This window comes from Scomber scombrus, chromosome 9 (assembly GCF_963691925.1).
Source record: "Scomber scombrus chromosome 9, fScoSco1.1, whole genome shotgun sequence".
Classification (NCBI taxonomy): Eukaryota; Metazoa; Chordata; class Actinopteri; order Scombriformes; family Scombridae; genus Scomber; species Scomber scombrus.
The window spans coordinates 22,856,236-22,879,971 of record NC_084978.1 but is presented as its reverse complement, the minus strand read 5'-3'; the positions used below and the strand labels follow the sequence as shown (position 1 = coordinate 22,879,971).

Genomic DNA, 23,736 nt, shown 5'->3' with positions numbered 1-23,736 from the left:
CACAAACTTTTCTGAGTTGAAATGTACGGAAAATGACAATAGATCAGGGATAAAAAAAACTTATTCCCTTTTTTTTTTTAGATGATACATTTCTTATGTTGTTGATAAGTAAACCTAAGTGTAGCCTACTAAAATAAATTGATTCACCAGGGCCTTAGCAAATGGCCCGTGGATATTTTTAATATTCAATTTTTTTATCCATCACATTTTTTAAGATAGAACCAGCTGGACACCATATAGATTTAAGGATCCAGAGAAACAATTAATTTAACTGTCCAATTACAGTAGATTGTCTGTATCTCCCTGTTGTCTCAATATTGTTCTACACTACTCTGGTGGAGAAGTAAGTAGCCTGTACTTTTTTTTAAATTTTTGGCCTATAACTATCAACGTTTACAATATTGAACCTGGAAATATCCTAGCCTACATGAAAGAACCCCACAATCATGCACACTTGTGCCATTGAAGCCCACCAAAATCCCCAAAATATTACCAAGGACATGGCACTGGTGTCCTCAGTTTCAGCTATGGGCCTGTATCCAAGTGTCGATGAGACAACAAACCTACCCAGCTTATTAAGGCGTCTACTACATTCAACATCATGAATACAATTTCAATTTTTTTCAGTTAAACATTTTTTATTTCATGGAAATACAACATAATTTCAAATCCTTTGCAGGACGATTGTTGTACATTTTATATTCATTTTTTGTACTTCAAAACATGGTCACTTGTACAACAATATCATAAACAAAGCCTCATGTCACAAATGGAGCCATTGATGACAATAAATTACACTTGCCATGCTAAGGTTTCGAGATGATACATTGGTACCTTCATTTTTACTAGATTAACCTTTAAATGAACAATAAGTTGGAGTTGAATAAATATGATAAAAAGACACTAGAATTACAAAAAAAAGTTTGTTCATTCAAAACAGAGCAGAAAAAGACCACAAGGCTGTTTGAGGAGGGTTACTGCTTAATAAGTCATTTGTTTTCCTTCATATGAAAAAAATAGGGACAATTTTGCATATTTTGATAACACTGCTAAATCTAAAGCAAAGTCCAACAATAGTAAATACTGACTATACTTAGGAAACTGCCCTTTAATTATGACTGACACTTAAGTCATGATTTTTTTCCTTTATGTGCAGAGTATTTCATAGGTCTGCCAGACCAACATCATCCATTCACACTCAAAACAGGTTAATCTAGTACAGCACTGTCTTTATACAACCTAGAGGTATTTTTTAATCTTGTTTCTTTTATATTTTTTAGTCGTGTTTTTTTCTTTTCAACTCTGAAAAAAGCAAACACATTTACCCAGATGAAGAACATGTCTTTTCCAAATTGTAAATAATATCACTGTATTCATGTACAGAATATAAAAATCTTTCCAACAGACAAAAGAGAGAGAAAATAAAAAAACAGTTGATGAGGTTTCCAGTCAGCAGAAGAGGCAAGTATACCAAGGATGTGTAAATTAAAATATTAATAATTAAAAACAAGAACAATTACAACACTCAACACTTCACTTAGTTCAACAGTGAAATTTACAGTGGAACTGGTACCCAATAAAAATGCATCAGGAGGAGGAAAGAAAACCGGATGTGTGTGTGTGTGTGTGTGTGTGTGTGTGTGTGTGTGTGTGTGTGTGTGTGTGTGTGTGTGTGTGTGTGTGTGTGTGTGTGAGGTAAATAAAAGCAAATTAAAACAGCAATGTACCATCATTCCTTTGAAAGCAAGCAGTCGTAGAAGAAGTGAGGAAGTAATGAAGACATACTCAAATGTGTGTATCGTGAACATTGGCGGACCAGATTATAACACAAATGAGTGAAGAGATATAAATGTATCACGATAAACAGGTTCAAGCCATAGTAGAGGACTGGTGTCCAATGCTAGTACGGTTAGTAGCTGTAATAGCATTTAGAGCACCAAGTTATGCAACCTAGAAAATTCGTTATTTATTGTTTATTTAGGGATTCAGTAATTCAATTAATTTCTTTGTTAGGTTTTGTCACAGCATTTGATTGCAGGCGTTCATGCCTCTGACCATGTGGAGCCAAATAGGGCTTCAGTTTAAAGGATAGAGACAATCTTTTGGCCTTGTATCAGTAATCCAATCCACAGGTGTGCAGTTGAAGGAGTAAGAGAAGGCATGCATGAGTCTGGGTAAGAGCCACACAGATAGTCAAATAAAAAGCAAAAGGTGTGAATATACAATTCCACCTCTGGTCTGGTCCACTTCTCTGCTTCAAGAATTCAAAGACAGTCACATTTTTAGATAAAGAAATAGTTTGAGAGGATTTGTCTTTAGATTCTTATACCAACTGGGGAGCCATCATGGTAATCTTTACCTCTATAAGACCAGCAAGAGGCCGGAATTATTATCACAGCTATGGGGAATGTGTGTGTGTGTGTGTTTGTGTGTGTGTGTGTGTGCACTATATGTGAAGGGTCTTTTTCAACAGGTGGTAGCCAGGGATTGGTGTATAGGAGGCTGGAAACAGCGAACATGCTCCACGGTGGAACTGTCCGTCTCCACGGCCTTCATGTACTTGTTGAGGATGGCAAAGATCTCGTTGTTGAGGATCTGGTACTTCCTAATGCGGTCAGCCATCTTTTTCAGGGGCTGTCAAGAAAACAATGAAGAAAGGGTGTATTTTAATCACATGACTTCAGAGAAAACAAGTAATGTAATATCTGAAGGTGTGTTTGTGCTTGTAAGTGAATGTAGTAGATTTTGTATACCCACCACATTTTTGATGATCTCATCTTTGCCATCCTGTCTTTGGACTTTGAGCAGGTGGTAGCAGAAATCAAAAAGGTCGAAACGACGCTGCTGTCCCAGCAGCACAATGATGGCACAGCCGGCCCAGTTCAGCCCGTCACCAAAGCACTGCCTAGAGGGCAAAGTACATACAACAATAGAATTATGTTTCTATTGAAGTGGAGTACGAATACACTTGAGAAAATGTAACAAGATTACACATCATTAATGTTGCACAGTAACGTGTGTAACTCTGTTTTAGCAGTTGATTATTTGACTTGAACCAAGGTTACTAATATGTTCCATAAGTCTACATTTAAAAAAAAAGTTTTCTCTTGCTTTGCTGGTGGTGTAGAGCCATGTAATGAGGAGTGGCAGCACGATACGACTACTTATGGCGCTCTTCCACTACACAGTTTCAGCACGACTCGGCACGGTTCCAGAACAGACCTTTTCCATTACAAAAAAGTACCTACTCAACGTGGGCGGGGTCGTCATAGCACGGCTCCGCGAAACTGCCGTGACTTCGTTTTATACGCGACAAAACACATAAACAATGGAGGACATTGAAGCAGTGATGTACTTGCTGCTGTTTGTGGCTTTTTGTCACACACAAAGCAAGAAAATTGAGCCGTATAGCTGTAACTATGGTTGTAACGCTGCTGCCGGTATTTAAAAATGCCGGGTTTGATTCTTGTGTGGGACGGCTCATGACTATTCCAGCGACAACTACCAATCAGCGGCCAGCAGTGTGTCGACGTCACATTTTAGTACCGGCTTGGCTCGCTTGGAACCTCACCAGAGCAGGTACTAAAAAAGTATCAGGTACCAGCTACTTTCCCTAGTGGAAACGCAAAAAGAACTGAGGCGAGTCGTGCTGGAACGGTGTAGTGGAAAAGCGCCATTATAGTCCTATGATGATTACATACTCCACTCTGCAGTTACTTACTCTGCTGTGAACTCATGTGTGCCCACAGGGATGCAGTAGACAAACTGCATGGCGCTCCACAGGCGGTGGAACTCCATACACTCATCAACATGCATCACACCGTTGGTTGGCGGAGGCCCGCGCCACACACCGTCCTGCAGGAAACTGCGGATGCGCGTCAGGATGACCTCAAACATGGAAAGGCCACAGCACAGACGCTCTTTGGTCAGCAGGTCCCCCTCACGGGCAATGGCAATTTGCTGTTAAGTAGATGGGAAAAACAGTGAGAAACTACTAGTGTTTTGTTTTTTGTTAAGCATAAATCATCCATAATAATATAAATGATAATAATAATAATAAAACAACAATAATATATACATAAAATACAATAGAACAAACCTGTGACAAACTAACAGACTACATTTTATTGTCTTTAATCTCACCTGTGGGGTTCCCAGCCTCTCAATTAGAGGCACAAGGTGGAGAGGGGCGTACTTTGCTTCCAGCCTTTTCATCCTCACCTCCAGACGCTCTCCCTCTGTACATCACATAATCATACACATGAACATACTGTACAAAATGAACACATTTAATGGAGGAATTACTCACCCAAATGTCTCTAATTCTCAACTGTGAGAACATGTTTTACCCATCTGCTTGTTATTGTTTCAGACCCCTTTTTTGTATACCTTTAATGTAGACTCTGGGCAGAATGTTCTGGAAGGGGGCGGCATGGAGCAGGTCACACACTTCCTCCTGTGACTAATATTCAAGCACAACACAAGATCAGGTTATTTTGCGAATCACCTACTTTGCTTTATGGACATCCTGACAGAGCATGCAGTTAGCCATGAGGTGATGTTGATCTGAAGAGCTAGTCCAATACTTCCTGCTGAATTCCGTAATTTAGTCTATCAATTAGGTGTTGACAGAATTGTTCTACAACTAAGATCTATAACTTTATAAATATGTTTTAAATGACTAATGAGTAATGACTAAATGAGCTAATCAGAAAACTGAGAGTTGTTCCATAGTAAATAAAGACTCTGATGGATTAGCTAACACTATCTCTAGCTTATGCAGAAAAGGAGATAAGATGATTAAATGAATGAGTGTGTGCATATCATGAGGCTATGTTTATCAAGCCATAATGACAGGCTAATATTATGTAGACATAATTCCATCTAATCTGGTTTAGCAGCAAGAAGTCTTAATAAACTTTCATCTTTCCGGTTAGAATATCAGCAGGTTAGTGGCATGTTGGCTATGTGAAGTTGAGACAACTCTTAGTGTGAAGCGTATGGAGTGATATTGTTTCCACAGTGATTGTTAATCAAGAAAACAAGCAACAGATAAAACTAAAAACGCAGAGAGGCAGCTTCTTGAAACTTCGGCTAAAATGTTGATGGATGATAAACGGGGAACCATGCACTGGTGAAAACAAGACACAAACACACACACACACTTACACACACACTTCTACAGGACGTCCAAACCAACATAAGCACAAACATCCTTCACACACACACACACACACACACACACACACACACACACACACACACACACACACACACACACACACACACACACACACACACACACACACACACACACACACACACACACAGACACAGGTCAGTGCAGTCAGACAGAAATGGTAGAAAGAGTGAGAAGTGTTATATAGACAGGCATTACAAACACCCAGCACCAGAAGAGCGTATGGAGTCAGAAGTACAGAGCTGAGCACATGACCGTACCAACAACCAACCAGAAATGTACTGTCACCTCTTCTTTGGAAGATAAGGACATTAAGATTCTATAATACAGAAGCCAAATGTATCATCTTCTTTTTTGCACTTAATGAATTGTTTTGATTAAGTGTCTTTCTTCAGATATATAAAAAAAATTCAAATGTGATTTTTTTTTTTTTTTTTTTACAAAGGATTCATTCTTCCATGGCTGATTGGAGGTGAAACTGTGTGTGCCACACTAACATAGAAGCATAGAAAACAGAAACACAGCAGCCCAAAGCGACAAAAGAGAAAGAGAGAGAGCGAGAGAGAGAGAAAAAAAACATTCAGTCTCTTTGCTACTTTGATACCAATGAACAAGACCTAATTCCTTACCACCTGTGGTAGTTGCCAGCGTGTAATGAAAAATAGAGTTGTGTTTCAGAAAAAAAACATTAAAGATCAAACACACTGGGGCACTATGACTGGGGGCCTGACAGTTTCTGCCTGTGCTGTTTGGTTTAGGAAGTGAAACAACAACTTAAACTGGGCAGAAACCTTCAGGCTCCCAGGTTATTGGTCACCCACACAAAAAAAACTCAAACATGACAATCAACACAACTACACAGTAGCAGTCCCGTTCACTGAGCGTGCTCCGGGATCAGAGGAGAAAGTGTTCGTGTAGAGCAGCAGATAAAGGGGAGACAACTCATGTGGCAAGAAGGTATAGAAATATACACAAGCTATCAAAACAACAAAGAAAGAAGAGGGAGATAGGGGCAGGGGTATAATAATAAACCACTTGATTGTAAATGGATACAAGCAGAGGAAATGTCTCACCAGAGCTTGCTCGATGAGCAGGCAGAAGAGGATAGCGTTTCCCACCTCCCTTAAACTTTGGAAGACATCTGTCTTCAGCTCTGCATACTCAATGATATCCTTGAGCTGATGGTGGAAGAATTCCAGGATACCTTAAAGTGAAAGAAATGTCAAAATACAGCCGTGAATATCACTGTATTCCACATTTAAATTACACGCTGCCGCTTTTATTTTTCAGAAGTGATTAAAACACCCTTTAACTCCAACAGCCAAACAGTGCAGTAAGAGCCTACTAAATTCCTCATGTCACTGACAATCTATTGCCACCAGGATGAATCAAGATGACGTCATGTGTGGCTGCCATGACGCACATTTGACGTCATCAGGCCCTGATAGTAAGATCACTGGCAGTAAGCCAGGTACAGTCCTCGAAGTACAGAACATCAGTAATCTACAGATTACTAAGCCCTTCTCATAGGGATATCCCATCTGACTGGCCTGTAATCTGCACACTCAGCCCCAGCCAAAGTGCCTTAAGACAGGTCAGGGAGTACAAAAAGATCCAACGTGAGTAAGTAAAAAAGGAAAGCATCTTTTATTCTTTATAGGCACACTTTTATATGCCTGATATTTTAAAGCTTTTTTTCAGGGTTCATTTTATTGAACTACTCTATAAAAGTCTACTATATCTGTTTCCCTTGCATATTACTACATATCCCCACCTTGGTTTTCATTGCAGCAGGGGTACCATTTCTCTCACTGAGCCCCCAACTGGCTCATTTATACCCCCTCCTAACTGTTTTACAGCACTGGCTGTTTGATACTTGTTGATGTGGCAGTTTGTATGTTGTCAGCACTTTCTTCTGCTGCTGCATGCTGCAAATATTTTTACTGCTGCTCCAAGTTATAGCTAAATCTTTACCCAGTAATGTGCAAATTCAAGACCCTGACAGCACCCAGAGAGGTAGCCTGTGCAGGAAACTACATAAGTGAGTAAGAGGTAAAAAGACCTAACTGTGTGTTACCATTTATCTGACTCAGGATCCAAATTTGTGAATGCATTTATTCATGTGTATGTATGTAAGGATGTAAGTATTATGCACTTTAGACCCCCTTTTCCCTGTTTGTGATGTCAATCAATCCACTTAGTATAAATGTAGCAATATAACATTTTATTTTATTTTAGTACCTGTACTTTTTGCTTCTTGTACTATTTCTGTTTGTGTGAATAGTCTACTTGTTTATATTGTACTATCAACACTACAGTAAAAGAAAAGAAAAGGAATGGATAAAAGGTTGTAAAATGATAATTGTGTCCTCCCTCTATATTTTTCTATAATTATTTGTATTTGTTTTTATTCCTATTTTTCTAACTAATGTTTTGCTTTTGATTTTGTTGAATGTGATAATAACTCAAATATAAATAAATAAAAAAGTTTAAAGAGAAGAAAGATTTTTTTCCAGTATAATGTATATTTCAATCATTTAACTAATATTCCCAAAACTACTTTAGTATGCATTAGAGCACGAAGGTTAAAACACTACTGATCTGAAGTAGTTGGGACTATAAATAACACAAAAGAGAATAATTCAGAAGTGACCAGTAGACAGTGGAAAGTTAGTTTTTTATAATAAGTTGAAATGTAGCTCACATTTTATAATCCGTCAATATCCCTGTCAGTAAAACATGAATTGCCATTTTAAATACTTTCATATTTTGTTTAACACTAAAATCACATCCAGTCAACATGTTTCAGTAAGTAAGAAGTGTTCTATACAAATGCATGAGAATGATCAATTGTTTTACTATTACAGAGTTCTACTTTAATTGCATGAAATTCAGTTGCAGTAAAAATGTTAAAAATATAACCGCACAGGCACTTGATTCACTGTGACCGTGGGGACTGAGAGCTCACCTGGGGAGCCGTACTCATGGCGCGGTAGGCGGCAGATTTTGGGCATGACTTCTATCAGTGTTTTAACATACTGCAGTATGGTGCCCTGTAACTGGAAAGTGACAAGGAAAATAAATAGAACACACAGCAGGCAGGAAGAAGAGGGAGCACAAAGATGAAACAAAAAATGTAACTATAGCACATTGAGAAGTGGGAACATGTTCAAAGATAAATACCAGACTCTTGACAATCTTGAGCAGCTCCTCCATCACTACAGCAATGCCTTGGTAACCAAGGAGACGGCAGATGGTCTTGAAGTGAGGTGGACCGACAAAGTTTCTGTAGGAGCTGTATATGTGGGAGTAGGCGATGTTCAGAGGCTGGAAAGAGAGGAATAGAGACCGCGTTAATATGTAACAGTAGGAATTATTTCCAAATACTGTAACTAGCTTAAAATCTCTCATGTCAAAAACAAGCACTTAATTGTACTATACCTTGGACCCATACAGGTAGTAAGGCTGCACATTGGCTGGCTTGTCTCTTTGAGGCTCCTGGGTGAAAGGAATGGCTGTACGTACAAAGCTGAGAGAGAAAGAGAGAAAAAAATGTTTAAAAACCGCAACAACAGCAATAAATAAATAGGCTATGAAAAAGTATCTTTCCAAACAAACCGGTTTGTGGACCCGTTGTAGCAGTAGTTGGGGAGGAAATCGAAGTTGAGCTCCCAGAAGACATGGAGCGTGATTCTTCCATAGGGAGCCGAAACATTGTGATTGGCTTCGCGGAACATGGCGTCAAAGCTGTCCAGTGTCATGTGCTTGGACAGGAGCCGGTGGGTGAGTCTGTTGATCTCCAGCAGCCACTCTAACTCCTGTCCGGAAGACACGCAGAAGTAGTGTGTTTATTTGAACACAGAGTTGGTTCGGGGGTGTGAGGCAGAAACTCAGCTTCATTAGCGCATCATCATATTGGAGGTGTGAACTTACCACTATAGAGGTGAGGTCCTCACTCTCAAAGCGGCTGATGGCGTGGTCCAGAGACTTGTACATGGCTGCAGAGATCCTCTGGGTGATCAGACGGTTCAGGTCAATAGAGCGACCTAGAAGCTGGAAGACAGAGGAGGAGCAGTTAAAAAATACATTATAAACAATACAAATTCTGTAAAGTGTGGGACAAAATGATGTCTCAGTCTGTATAGTTACATATGAGACGTAGACCAGAAAGAATGAAACCTAGATGAAATCAAACTGCCATTTTTGCTTAAAGTACTTTTATTTTTCCAGTACCTGTACATGTCTCTGTTTGAGCAGCGTCTCGTAGCGGTTTGATGGAGGGTATGGAATGATCACGCCATAGTTTTTACACTCTGCTCTGAAGCGCTTATCTAGGAGGACGCTGTGGAAAACAGGGCATGTGATTTAGAAGATGTATATGCCCATAACTGCAAACAAATAAACAGAAAGTCCCTTCTCCTACCTTCCAGCCATTGCTTTGTAGTAGGCAAATATCTGATCTGCTAGCTTGTAGACAAACTGATCAAAGCAGAGGTTTACCTGCAAACACAGAGCGCATGTTATGGTACAAAAGGTACTGTTATGGAGAAACACAGGTAAAATCAGTGCAACGGCCATTAGAAATTACCTCTGCCTCGATCTCATCATAGAGGAACTGTTTCTTGAACTTGGTGAGAGCGTAGTAGCCACTGTCATTGTACAAGTCCAGAGGATACAGCACATACCTGGAGGAGGGAGAACAGCATTACAATACTGTCAGTTCGCTCAAGGCACATACACAATCTGGCTTGTCAAAGGAAGTGTGTCTCACTCCATCATTGAGGGCTCCTTGGTCTCCAGGATGTGGTCGGTTAGGATCCAGGGCATGGACATCTCGATGGGGAACTGGATTCTGCGACCCATGGTCAGCTCCAGGAAGAACTCTCTAAACCACAGCTGGGACAGGTCACAGCACTGCTGCAGGGCCTCTGGACAGTGGAATGAATCAGAAAAGGACAGGATTAGAAGGAAGGAAATACATATCTACAGACGTATTTATTAAGAGTATGTCCAACATGATCTGTCGTTATGGCAACCAGGCTTTGTTGATCTATTCAGAAAGGTTCTCCTCACCGCTGAAGTTGAGCAGGTGTGTGAAGAAGAAGGAATGTTTGTGGAAGTCTTCTATGGCTACCACTATGGGTCCATCCAGACTGCTACGTAGGGTCTTCTTAGAGCCACTCTTGTCTGCTATCAATGACTCCAGCATGGTGCGCACCATGTACAGCTGCAGGGAGAACGCAAAGGTAAGACGATGAAGAGGGAAAACCTTTTATTCCTTTGAGCAGATCTTAGAGGGAAGACATAAGCACACACCCAATGTGATGAAAAATTGTTGATCATTTTGCCACTACGTCATGAAACACGGCTGTAATTTTCTGATTATGTTTTGCATGTAGCATGGAGATCGAAATGTGTGATTTCTAATCTTAGGAATAAAACACTTTCTCAAAAGGCCTCCAAATATATCAAAAAATAAATATCAAAAGCAGAGAGTTCAGAGAGAAACTACTTATCACATAACTGTTTGATTGATTCTGTTATATTTTAATCCAATCTTTCTCTAATCTGCCCTGGTGTCTACATGATCTACTGGAACTAGAGGAATTTTACGTATTTACATCATGCTCTATAACCCACTCTGCTCTCACAATGCATGTCAAATGATAAGTATTATTTGACACAGTATTTGCACTTCTTGTAAATGCATACTAATTTATGTAACCACAGGGGAGCATCTGAATTGGAGCTACTTTATTATGAGTGCAAGACAATGAAAATTTGTCTTTGACACGGCCCACACAGACACACATAAAGTAAGACATTTTAAGTGTGTAGAACATTACTGTGGGATCATAAAATTCATACCAAATTTTTAAAAATCGGCACTGAAGCATTGTCTTACCTGTGTGCTGGAGGGCCCTACAGCTCTGCGGGGCACTTTGATATCAAAACCACCTTTAGGGTCCTTCTCTCCCCTCAGACAAGGGTCATTTGGAGGTTCTCTCGCCCCCTCCCAGTCACAGACGGTCTTTCGAATGGCCTGGAGAACACTACAGAAAAAGAATAAAGGGATAGTACAGTAGATCTACGCAAGAGAACATCCCACAGTCAAATTGAATGAACTTTTGATCGGATCTTGCAAATGTGTCTACCTAATGAGGACGTTCTTCTTCTTGCGTACAGCCTGGCGCAGAGGCTCCCTAAGGGTCATCTGGGCAAAGTCCTGCAGCGCTGCGTAGATGGTATTCCTGATGGCCTGGTTAAACACTGACTCCATTCGGCCCATCAGAACCTACATAGTAGATTGCACAGCACCATCATCAACATTGTAGTTATAAGGACTGTATGCACAATTTTCCATGTTTGATATAATTTCTATATCTCCGTCGATCAACATTTGTAGTGCTAGTCATTTCAACACCTGTCAGGATCACCAGTTTTACCTGCAGCCCTTTGATCATGGCAATGACCTCCACCAGGGCAAACTTCTCCTCACTGGTGTAATTGTAACGCGTGGCCCGTTCATACTCCTCCGCTGTGCCTGGACAGTCCTTGTTACAGAATTTATCTGTAGGATGTACCAGCTTCCATGAGTACTGAAAGAGACAAAAGAGAGCTATAAATAAAACAAGCCTACAAAATTCAATGGCGAAAACCGCACACTTTTCATACCTCTCTGAACCCATGCTTATTGACTCGCCGCGCAAACGTTTTCCCCTCGCCACAAAAACACAAACGCAATCAATCCCCTCGCTTTTACTCACAACTTCCATGACGTGCGTGCTCCACTTGGACAGCAGCTGCAGACCCCTCAGCGCCAGGTCAAAAAGCTCTCTGTACTCCTCGTCTGACTTCTGGCTGTCCAGGCCCGAGCCCGTCACCACCTCGCTGTTGCTGTAGCGCGCCAACTCAGAGATGAAACGGATGTGGTCCTCCCTGATCTGCACCATCTGCTCACACAGGTTGTACTGTGGTGAGATGCTGCTCTGGGTGCACGTCCACCTGCACATAGAGTGGAGAGGATGGATGGTTAGGGGGCGCACGGGAGCAGATGGTGTGGTGGATGAGAACTACGAGCGAGCCTAAGCGGAGAGCAAATATTGGCTTGTCAAAGTTCTCTTACTTGGACTTATTTTCTTCATAGTGAGCGCTTGTCTCAATGTAGCGGGACAACTCGATCTGCATGTCTCCAAATAGTGGCACCACTTGAAGCTGAAAAAACCCCAAAAAAAGCATCAGCTCTTCTGGTCACGTACACAGAAACAACTCTGGATGAAAGAGACGCTGCAAAAGCAAAGGCCTTACTTTGAAGAACTTGTCAATCTTGCTCAGGTTGATCCTCTTTTTGGCATCTAGTTTGTAGATATTACTCACGTTCCCATCCATCAGGTACAGACCGAACCCCATCACCTGACACACACACACACACACACACACACACACACACACACACAGAGAATTGTTTTACATCAGCAAGAAAAAACAAAACAGCTTGATGTTTGACAACTTACTGCTACAGGTTGGCAGCAGGTAAAAATGTCACATGTGTGTACCTTAAGCAGCATGTGCTTCTCGCTGGGTGTCAAATACATCTTGTTTTCGTAATAGTCGACACAGATGTTTACAATGTCTGCCAAAAGTTCCTCGTACCCAGGAATCACCTCCAACTGTTGGTGCAGGCACTACACGGACACAGAGAGGAGACAACAGGTCACCTTCAGCTAAACAGTAATTCATTTACAGACAAAGGCCGGAAAGGTCTGACTCTACCCTGCATTATCAGAACAATACTGCATGAAAACATTAAAGAACACCACCATATGATCACGAATAAACTCCTGGTCTTTACACCTCATGCGGTTAAGACAGTGTCAAATGAGCACACAAACCTGAGTGATCCTGTTGTGGTTGGCTAAAAACATGGAGAGATTCTGGGACTCTTGGATGGACTGAGGGTCAGCCATCTTCCTCAAGAACTGAGCTGCCCTGGAGACAGATGAGGAGAGAAATTTTAATTTGGCTCTTTGGGAAAATAAATCCAAACAACACAGATTGGATTTATTTAGGGTACACTACCTTTTATAGGCAGAGTGATCATTTTTGACACTACACTTCATGTTCTTCAGTTCATCCAGTACAGCAAACATGTTGATGAATTTGCCCAGAGTGAGCAGATAGGCCTCAGACACAAAGTCTTTCCTTCTCTCTGCGTGGCACAGACGTTTCACTTCGCTGCAGAATCGTTCGATAGCTTTTCGCTAGAAAAGACAAAGAAATCAAGATGATCGTTGACACACAATGCGTTTGTATAACAAGTATAAAAAGCCACATTCAGATGTATATATTGTCTAAGCCTCTTGACTTGGATGGGTGGAACAGGGGTGGAAACCTCCTGTCAAGAGCCTGTACAGATGCAGTCTACACACCCAGTCCATTATTCATGAGTGCTGTGGTTCAACCAGTCATAAATTATAAAGCAGACGTCTTACCTGGAAGTACATGAATTTCATGAGCTTGGTCACTTCAGGTTCTAACACCTCAACAGTTTTCTCATAGATCTCCACTCTGTTGGGCTGTTCGTTGCATTTCACCTAGCAAACACAAGAGGGTGCCATCACACAGCTTGAATTTGCAGCAATGGCACAGTATGTTGAGTTCATTTCTTTCATGCAACATCAGTGTTGGGGAGTAACTAGTTACATGTAATGGCATTACGTAAGTTCATTACAAAATAAATGTAACTGTAATCCATTACAGTTACTGAGAAAAAAATGTGTAATTAAATTACAGTTACTGTTGACAATGTTGATGATTATAAATGAGGTTACATCTGTAACTTTTCAGATTTTGCTCAGGAGGAGGGTTTTTCCCTCATTTTTTGATATTTAACATGTTACAATTAAGTTACAGTACTTCGACTAAGTAACTGAAATAGTTACATTACTTATTACATTTTAAATAGGGTAACTAGTAATCTGTAACCTATTACATTTCCAAAGTAACCTCCCCAACCCTGTGCAACAGTACAGTTTGGTTGTATGCACGTACTGAAATGTATTTATGTTTAGATGCAAGCTATTTGTCTCTCTTAATATACATTTCCTTCCGGTTTGTCCAATTTGGAGAGATTTTTGTATGTCTAGTCAAAGGTTACTGATGCTAAGACACACCCAGACAACTAATTACCATCAACATTATGTTGATAACTGAGACGTGTTTATGAGTACCAATCCAATGACTAGATTTAGTTCTTGAATGTTTCTAAACCGGTGTGATTTGATTCATGTGAAGTAGTTAAGACAAGTAAATGCAGAGAGGCAGAGAACTAACAGATAAGATCCATGATTTGTGGCGTCACAGCTTGCAGTCACATGGTTCATGACGTTTCTCTGTGTATTCGTTCCCTAACAGCGTGCCAAGTTATGAGGAACTTGTGGACTGAAAGTGACGGTTTAAAGGGTTGAACTTAACAGTCTAAAGACAATGTGAGGACTCTGAAAGTCAAGCCTTTTTATTTTATGTAGACATTTTAGTTATGATTGGTTGATGATTATATCCTGTATTAATCATAAAATCTAAGTTTGATGGAAGATAGGATGGACAGGGGACGCAATAAAAAGAAAGAACGCATTTCATTAAGTGCAAGCGTGTGTTTGTGTGTTACCTGGGGAATGGCTCTGGAGCAGCTTCTCCAGGTGTAAAGCATCACAGCATACTCATGTCCTTCCTCCAGCATCTCATTCTACACAAAGAGAACAAAGACATAATTCATTGTTAATAGACAGTTATAGGCAATTTCTTCAACTGACTAAAGGCTTGGGTGTATGCACATATGTATGTGTATGTTTCCACAGCATTTAAGTGAATATGGAGCACCAAAACAGACAAAATGAAGTAAAAATGATCAGAAAAGGTAAAATCTGTAAATATTACTTTTGGTTAAATAATTAAATTGGTGGTAAAGGAAAAATATATATATTTAGTTATATTTCTGACATGTCTGATAACCATTTAGTACACTTTTCTACACCGTTTCAGTGCTTAGCACAGGCATTAGACAACACAAAATATACCAGACATTTCAGATGAGTAACATATTCCAAAATAAATGGGGCTTGATAAATATTCCAGCAGGGGAACATTTCTTCCATTCAGAAGTAGGTGAGACAGATTCCTCCATCGCACCAGCTCTGGAAGAGTGTCCTCAAATAGGCTGGCTTCAACCTCAATGGGACTTCCTGATTAAATAAGGTTAAATAAAGTACCACTTCCCCTATTTGCCAGTCAAATCACATTCTCCATTCATTCACCACGAGGGAAAAGAGGTTTAGTGGTACATTGCTTGCCTGATTCACCAGTGTGTGAGTGTGTGTATACTACCGTAAGCCTAGCCAAATTCTAACAAAGGACCCACATGATTATCAATTCACCAAAAACAAGGCTATCTTTAAGTGTTTGAGGCCGCTTCCCACAGTTGTCTTTGTGTTCACTAGAAGAGGAAGAGCAACTAATACAAATTAGCAACAACAAAAAAAACATACATCCAAACATAAAAATCAGTATCATGGAATGTGGGGTTTAAAAATGGAACATAGGTCTCACCATGCTGGAGTGGACTGTAGCTTGCTCTATATAACGGGCTATACCAGTCACAAACGCATTCCTGTCTTCAAAATTGGTGTCAAAATTGGCCTGCAGAAAGAGGGAGAGAGGAGTGAAAGGGGTACATTGAAAATGCTTGAATAACTGGGGATAATGGTGGATGGTGGTGACAGTGTGTGTGAGTGTGTACCTGGTACATAATAGAAGAGGGAGGGGGTTCGATGCATGGCTGCTGGTCTGGGAGGGGCAGCTCCTCCAGCAGGTCCACATTGGACAGGGCATCCTCCAGGGTCACGTGGGTCGTCATGGTAACAAAGCCTCACTCACACTGCACCACAGTCTGACAGAAAGGGAGAGCAAGAATATGTGATGAGGAGGCAGAAGAAGCTCCATCACAAAAAATCAGAAGGTGCAAGGCAGAACTGGATATGCTTTAGACGAGGGTACGAGGGGTAGAAAGACTGTGATCTGTATATATAATTGTGATTTGTTCCAAAAAAATATTTATGTATATATCCTGACTGAAATGAGTCCGATATATCACCTGAATACCAGAAGTTGAAGAGTGTGTAAAAAGCAAGCAGGCAGAGACGCTGAAAGGCTTATCTAACAGTTATCTATGAATGGCTACAATATATAAAAGATAGCTAAAAAAAAAATGGTTAGACCAGGCAGCTTAAAGTAATGGTTGAAATAAGAGCAATTGAAAAAGTTTAAGTAGGTACCTAGATGGCTAAGATAGCTAAGAGTAATGGATAAACAGCCAAAATATATGGTTAAAGTAATGGGTCAATTTTTGAAATAGTTAGCTAAAAGTAACAGATAAAATGTCAAAAGAAATAGCTAAAAGTAACAAGCAAATTGTGTAAATAGTTAGCTAAAACTAACAGATAAAATGTTAAAAGAAATAGCTAAAAGTAACAAGCAAATTGTGCAAATAGCTAGCTAAAAGTAACAGATAAAATGTTAAAAGAAATAGCTAAAAGTAACAAGCAAATTGTGCAAATAGTTAGCTAAAAGTAACAGATAAAATGTTAAAAGAAATAGCTAAAAGTAACAAGCAAATTGTGTAAATAGTTAGCTAAAACTAAAAGATAAAATGTCAAAAGAGATAGCTAAAAGTAACAAGCAAATTGTGTAAATAGTTAGCTGAAAGTATAAACGGTAAAAAAGTTAGCTTAAAGAAAAATATCAGTTAAAAAAAAGCTAACAGATAAATGGTTTGAAAAGTTTGCTAAAAGTAGCATAAACAGTTTGCTAAAAGTAGCAAACTAGTTGGTTAAAAGTAACAGGCTGTTGAAAAAAAGTTTGCTAATATTAACAAACTTAAAGTAGCTGGCTAAAAAACTAACATGGCAGCTGAGGGTACCTTAGTACGTAGATGAATAGGAAAGGTGACATTGCAATTCAAATACATGTTTTATTTAGACAGGGTTGCGTTATACAGAGAAAGAAATAGTTACACCAGACTTGACATTTCTCGAATATTTCATTTCCTCTTTTTAAAATCCTGTCTGGGCTTTGTGGTGCTGTATATCTTTTTGTTCACCCTGCACCTGTATCCTCTCCTCTCTTCAATATCAGACTAACGTTCAGGAAAAGTAAAGGGCAGGGGCCCCTCACTGTTTCCTTTTCCCCTTTTTTTTGACTAGAGGTGTATTTGAATTGTGTAATTCTTGAAATACCAAGATCTAGAAATCTCATTGATCTAAAAGTTAAGGAACACTCTGAAAGTGAATGACATTTGACAAACACAAAATGCAAAAGCAGTGGAAACCTTGGCACAACATCTGATGAGGAAACATTTTTATTATTAACTGAAAATATTGAGTGGTATATATGAACGCACCTCAGCCAAAAAAACCCTACTATCTATAAATATGGTAATACAAATAAATAAATAAATGTAGAAAAAAGTAGCTAGACCCTCTTAAAACTCTACAGTTCACTCTCATCCATCGTTCTCTTTATAAAACACCAGCCCAGCCAAAGCAGTGTATATATGTGCCCACCCATATATCATGTGGATCTCAGAAATGTGTGTTTTACGTCTGACCTGGCAGACAAGGCTGACAGGGCCAATAATCAGCTTAATATTCACAGCCAGAGAGAGCACACTGAGCTGTCGAGGCCAGAGGCCAAACACAGAGGAGAAGAGGTAGATACAACTAAACGTGGTTGTCTCTCTTCTCCTTGCCAAAATTAGACCGAAAGCTTCCAGTAAATCATGCTGTGAAATTGTTATTGGTTATATTTTTTTATGTAACATGAATTAAGTCATGTTATGGTGTCATATATATTGTCAAACAGGTTTAATTTGCACATTTGTGAACTGAGGTACTTCCAAACATAATGATCCCACACTCAAGCCACAGTCAACACATCTAAATGCCAGCATCAAATCTCATTATATACCTTCAATTTATGAACGTTGTCTCCATTGGGGTTTTTTTAACCCGATATCTTAATCTGACATAAGTATTCGTGCTAATCTTGACCAAGCATAACATTTTAAAATTGATTACTATTACATCTAAAATAGTGCACTCAGCAGAGAGCAGATCTCCCAACAGGCGTAGCATCATGTTTAGTCTCAGTTTTCTTTAAGACGCATAGAATAGTGTGAAGGTATCGTAACCAAGCGTCCTCCTGGGTTTACCTAACTGTATAAACGTAATAAAGTAAATGGAATGATTAGTCCAAACTTTTCAATTTAAACATTGTTATTTTTGTAAAACATTTTGTTGTTACACACCACATAAAATGAAATCCATCCCTAGAAGAGTTGAATCTCACCCAGCTCCCTTACATTTACAGATGGCTGAAAAACAAATATGGGAATTTATTCAACTTATATCATGCCTAACTTTAGTGATCATAAAATATGAGGTTAGAATTAATCTGCAGACACGGGTTGCAGTTTTTGAGCAACAGACTTGTTTTTAGCCTAACCAGCTGGTTACAGGCGTAACATAAAACATGTTTTAAAAATAAGCTTTTCAACAATTGTGAATCACTGCAACCACGATAAGTTCTTGAGCATACATATTGTTAATGTTCACAAACAAATATTAGACATATGGACGCAATCAAACATAAGATCTCCTCCAGGTTTACACCTGGGCGTCACAGAGATAACAACAATGTCTGCTTGCAGCCAGCAATGAACAACATCTATTACAACACATCATAAATACACTGAGACACACTGTTGTTGATGTGACATGTGCAGGCGCATTAATATGATCTCAAAGTGTAAAAGGAGACGGGTGGAGTTTCCTGTCACATCGAGTGATGGAGGTTATAGCTGCATGAGGTAAAGCACCAGACTCGAGGCCGAAATCAACAGAATGGCTGAGTCATCAAACGAACACTAATGACAGTTGGGTGTGTGCAGTCATTCAACCAGATACACTGATGGTAATCAAGAAAGGTATCTTGTCTGCAGTGTAACATCAATGTTATTCTTTTTTTCCTACCACTATCTGTATTATTGTTATTTTTAAATCTATTTTAAGATACTGTGGTTGATGATGGGGGACCATATTTTTCAAATACCACTGACACATTGAAAACTATAGTATTTTGACTCAGCTTTTGCTTCTGCATAATAGTCTATGGAATAATGAAGATTAAATGATGCTGCTATATAATAAGTATGAAATGAACATTTACAATAAACTGCAGATTTGTAATAATATTGGTGTATAGTGATGAAGACTTAAAATGTAAGTTCTTCTCTGCTGCCCTTCATGTTTGAGTAAAAGATGTTTGTTGCCTTGAAGACAATGCGCTGCACTGTTGCAACTTTACAACCTGTTTTCACACACACTCGGACTCTTTGAAAACTCGGTTGAACGCAATGGTTATTTTTAACTGTTCAGCTTATAGAGAATGAAACATGCAGCTTACTTCAAGGGAGGTTTTGTCAAGCAGACAAACATTCTCAGTGCTACTAAACTCCCATCTGTGCTTGGGAATACAGGCTCAGTCTGAATCCCTAGTTGGCTGAATAAACTTTCCCACCCTATACCAGACTCTGCTCAACAGTTGGTGTGTCTGTGTATTGTGCATCTTTACATAGCAAAGGGCCCCTTCATTCCCTTCTGGACACTTAGTAACCTAGCTGTAGGCCTGTATCACACCGGAACGACAACGTGAGACTGCACAAGACAACAACTCTCTCTTCAGAAATGCCGCAGTCGGATTCTGAACACACAGAACATCAATGCTTGTGTAAAAAGCTGCCGTATCATTAATGATGTGCATAGCAAAATGCCCTGTGGCACAATCTGACATTATGACTGAAGCCACAATACATCAAGACCATGGGTCACATCTCATGCCAGCACTAAACCATAGTGGCAGTATGCACGGAGGGGTTGAGGAAGTGTTCCAAATATCACAACAAAAAAAAGAAGAACAGAAATGGAGTAACAGAAATAAAACAGTCATCAAAAAAGAGGGACAATTATAGCTAAAATCAGCACTGAAACATTTGATAGATAATGTAGAAGACAATCCTTTATGTGTTTCTAGGCATTTGTGTACTTGCCTGAGAGAAAGACACAATGAGTGAAAGAAAGTATGTCAAGTCCAGGCTCACACCACCACACACACTATGGGATTTCCCCCCAAGGCTAGCTTTGTAACACACATCCATCCTCGCTCACAATGAGATACGGTCCGATCGCCGTGGAAGACAAGGAACTTTGCGCATTTAGACAAGCACACGCATGACCCTTTACTACACTTTCGCTGACATTCAACACGCTGGTAGTTAAATGTCTGTTCCAGCAGCGTCCGTGCGGTCTACACTGTGTCATCACGGCGCAGGACGCTAGCCGGCTGAGGTATTTGACGGGCTGATTGTCATTTCAGAGACCAAAACTGCTGTCGTCTCATGATCTCCCATGATGTCATGCTCTCCTTTTAGACCAACAACAATGGGCATTACATGAATATGCAATGTGGTGGGGGAAAAAAAGAAGAACACATGCCTGGCTCACATGACCAAGCTTTACAGGTAGAGGGGAAGGGTGGAGGTTAGAGTGTAAACAAAGCCTAAACGAACATCACCAGCCTTTTTATTTGCTAGATATTATGTCTAATTTAAATTCTTGTATAGATTTGTGGCATTTATGGTATTAAGTACTATCAAACTGAAACTTTAACGAAAATGTCTTGGTTTTGACAATATCATTGTTTTTTGTTTGCCATACAGTCATTTGACTTCAATGGCTTTCCGTCTTTGTCTCTCAATGTGCTCAACAGCAACATTACCACCAAACGCTAACAGCGATAATAATGATCGGAGTATGGTGTAATGTATAAATACAGTACAAGGTTCCCACGCAGAAGTCACGATGAGACTTTTCCAAAAAAGGCATATTTAAAGCAGATTTTACACCTCAAGATCACGTTACGGTTAAATGTAACCCTGATGATGTCACCAGGGATACATTGGCTTGAGCTTGGGGGCTCAAATTTAAACAGAAAGCCTATGTTACAGTTGGTTGATTTTGTTTGTGTTACAGTTTGGCATTTAGGAGGCCTGATGAAAGACGCTATCCAGCTGCATAACAGGAAATGTAGGATATAACTTATAACCCTACATGCCAGATGCTTTGTTACACAGAACCATCTGAAAAACGATCCCTGGAAACTGTTTGGAAAAGGGCAGACACTTAAAAAAAACTTGACAGGTGATTGGATGAATCTTCTGTCTATCACCACGTTACCTTGTAAGGCAGCTGGATTCGCAACCCTGATACAAGTGCACAACCTGTAGTCTGACATTCTTTCTCGTGTGATCTTGTGATGTGATGTCACATATCCATCTGCCTCACAAGGTAATATAACATTATGGAGGTACAACACTTAATTATGGGAGTAGCCCTTTAAGAAATATTACCAGGAATGAAACTGGTGATTATTTCTATTATCAATTCTGAGGATTTCGTTTGAATAATAAATGAGTAACATAAATGAGATGTAACAGCCCATTATAGTGTCTTTAAATTGCTTTTTTCATCCAAAAACTCAAAGATATTCTATTGATAATGATATTAAACAGAGAAAGGAGCAAATCTCCACATTTGAGAAGCTGGGACTAGTGAATCGTCATCTATCAAATCATTTTAAATCCTCAAAGTAGTAGCATTACTTTTCCTACATGTCAACTTAATCAATCGACTTAACTTTTGACAGCAAACGATACACTGATATCTGACAGTCACATCAACAATCTCTTATTGATATATTTAGAATCTTACAGATGTGTGGTGAGTTTTCATTTCGTACAGGTCAGTGTTTGCAGCAGCAGCAGCAGCAGCCTATCATTACATCACTGCTAGTGGTGAGGTTGCTGGCATTCACATTCACAAGTAGCTTAAGTGAGTGAGTCTGCAACAGTGCCAGACAGATGTCTACTCTACTCACACAGACAGGATGGAAAGATGATGATCACAAAACCTGAGCTAAGGGTAGAGACGGGGGGTCAAAAGGAGAGTTCAGCGTATATCCACAGCAGTGTTTAGACATGCAGCGTGAAACGGAAGTAGATGAACCTGTCGTGTGTGCATCAGTAACAGGCCTACGTGTGTGCGGCTCTGATCGCTGTGAAAACCTCACATCTCTCTCTCTCTCTCTATAACGATCCACATCTCGCCTGCTCGCATTTACATGCTCTGGCCTGCTGGCCGGAGGGATCAAGGGGGGGCGATACAGAATAAAGACGAAAAAAAATTATGAAAGACAGTGAAATGGAGCCATCCGAAGCATCAAATTCGCTCTTTTCTTTATCGTAGCCGGGCATCTCTCCTCTCTGCCTGGCGAGAAGCCCGTTATCAGCCCGTGAAATCGTTTAGCTTTAACGTGATCCATCATTCATCAGTGCACTTGCTACACAGCCACCCTCTCTCCTCACCCCACCCATCTCTGTGCCGAGCTACGACGCCGATGTAAGCTAACGGGGATCCCATTCATGTGTCAGAATAATCGGGGACGCTCAAATCCGGGTTCAGGGAGGATGATTTCTCATCTACGATCGATCCAACTATCATCTTGTTAGTGCAAATAATCATCAGTAAAGATGCACAGTGCAGGGAGCAAGGAAAGAAGGAGGAGAGGGAGAGAGAGAGAGAGAGAAAAAAAACAGCTCTCCAGTCTCCAGCCATCATCACTACCCAGCGCACATCACCAGCCCCGTTCATCTTTAACGCTGCGGCTCCATCCGTCGCTACATTTGCTACATACCTGTAAATTGCATGTCCGTCCGGCGGTACACAGTGACGGGCGGACAGTGTCGCGATCGGCGACGGCGATCCGATGTTTGCTCCGTTTCTTTCTTTTCTTTTTTTTTCCTCGCCTTCAGTGCCGATTGATGCTCTAGTTTCGCCCAGTGCCTACCCAGTGCTAATCCACCCCACACAAAGAGCAGAAAATGGCTGCAAGTGCATTTTCTTAAAGGGACAGTCACAGCAGAGTAGTGGGTGATGTTGAGGGGGCCCCTCGACATGTTGATTCAATTATTTTTTAGCTTTTCTTATTACTTTTTTTTTTTTTTTTTTTTAAAGGAAAGCTTCATTTTACACATGTGGTGTATTTTTAATGCCAGACTTGCATTTTTCCCCACGTTAAATGTAGTATATTTGTGTGTGTTTGTGTGTGTGTGTAGGGGAAGGGGTTATCAAGTGAACATTGATTCTTGGTATGATAGGTCAGATGTATTGACTTTAAACGAGGAAAAAATCATTCATTGTATGGGTTAGTGGATGTATAAAGTGTGTCTGTGGTGCTTATGGTGATATTTTGGTTGATGAAACTAAATAAAGGCCATTTTCCAACCCTGTTATTATGAGCTTGCTCCACTTGCCGCTTTATTTTTCATTATTCACACAGTTTAAGTTATATTTAGTAGCCTATATTTT

At 40.0% G+C, this 23,736-nt stretch overlaps 1 protein-coding gene across 1 annotated transcript; it reads right to left on the bottom strand.

The window, feature by feature from the left end:
• Positions 1 to 652: 652 nt before the first annotated feature.
• Positions 653 to 23,203, bottom strand: cyfip2 (cytoplasmic FMR1 interacting protein 2). The gene is made up of 30 exons (XM_062425487.1): positions 23,063 to 23,203; positions 15,996 to 16,145; positions 15,806 to 15,895; positions 14,868 to 14,945; positions 13,693 to 13,794; positions 13,280 to 13,461; positions 13,093 to 13,189; positions 12,757 to 12,885; positions 12,509 to 12,613; positions 12,327 to 12,415; positions 11,968 to 12,205; positions 11,647 to 11,799; positions 11,356 to 11,495; positions 11,106 to 11,253; positions 10,274 to 10,427; positions 9,972 to 10,128; positions 9,789 to 9,885; positions 9,624 to 9,700; positions 9,434 to 9,542; positions 9,134 to 9,253; positions 8,819 to 9,018; positions 8,642 to 8,729; positions 8,384 to 8,527; positions 8,169 to 8,259; positions 6,274 to 6,404; positions 4,390 to 4,462; positions 4,144 to 4,238; positions 3,722 to 3,960; positions 2,758 to 2,905; positions 653 to 2,634 (listed from the first exon to the last, which is right to left on the bottom strand). Exons 2-30 carry the CDS (start codon positions 16,110 to 16,112, stop codon positions 2,467 to 2,469), a joined length of 3,759 nt encoding a protein of 1,252 aa, XP_062281471.1. The 5' UTR covers positions 16,113 to 16,145; positions 23,063 to 23,203; the 3' UTR covers positions 653 to 2,466.
• Positions 23,204 to 23,736: the final 533 nt, after the last annotated feature.

Coding starts and splice junctions, on each gene's coding strand:
- cyfip2 (XM_062425487.1), bottom strand. CDS start 16,112: ATGACGACCCACGTGACCCTGGAGGATGCCCTGTCCAATGTGGACCTG. Junction 8,260..8,383: donor TCAAGATTGTCAAGAGTCTG/GTATTTATCTTT, acceptor GTCACTTTCCAG/TTACAGGGCACCATACTGCA. Junction 6,405..8,168: donor CCATGAGTACGGCTCCCCAG/GTGAGCTCTCAG, acceptor TTTCACTTTAAG/GTATCCTGGAATTCTTCCAC.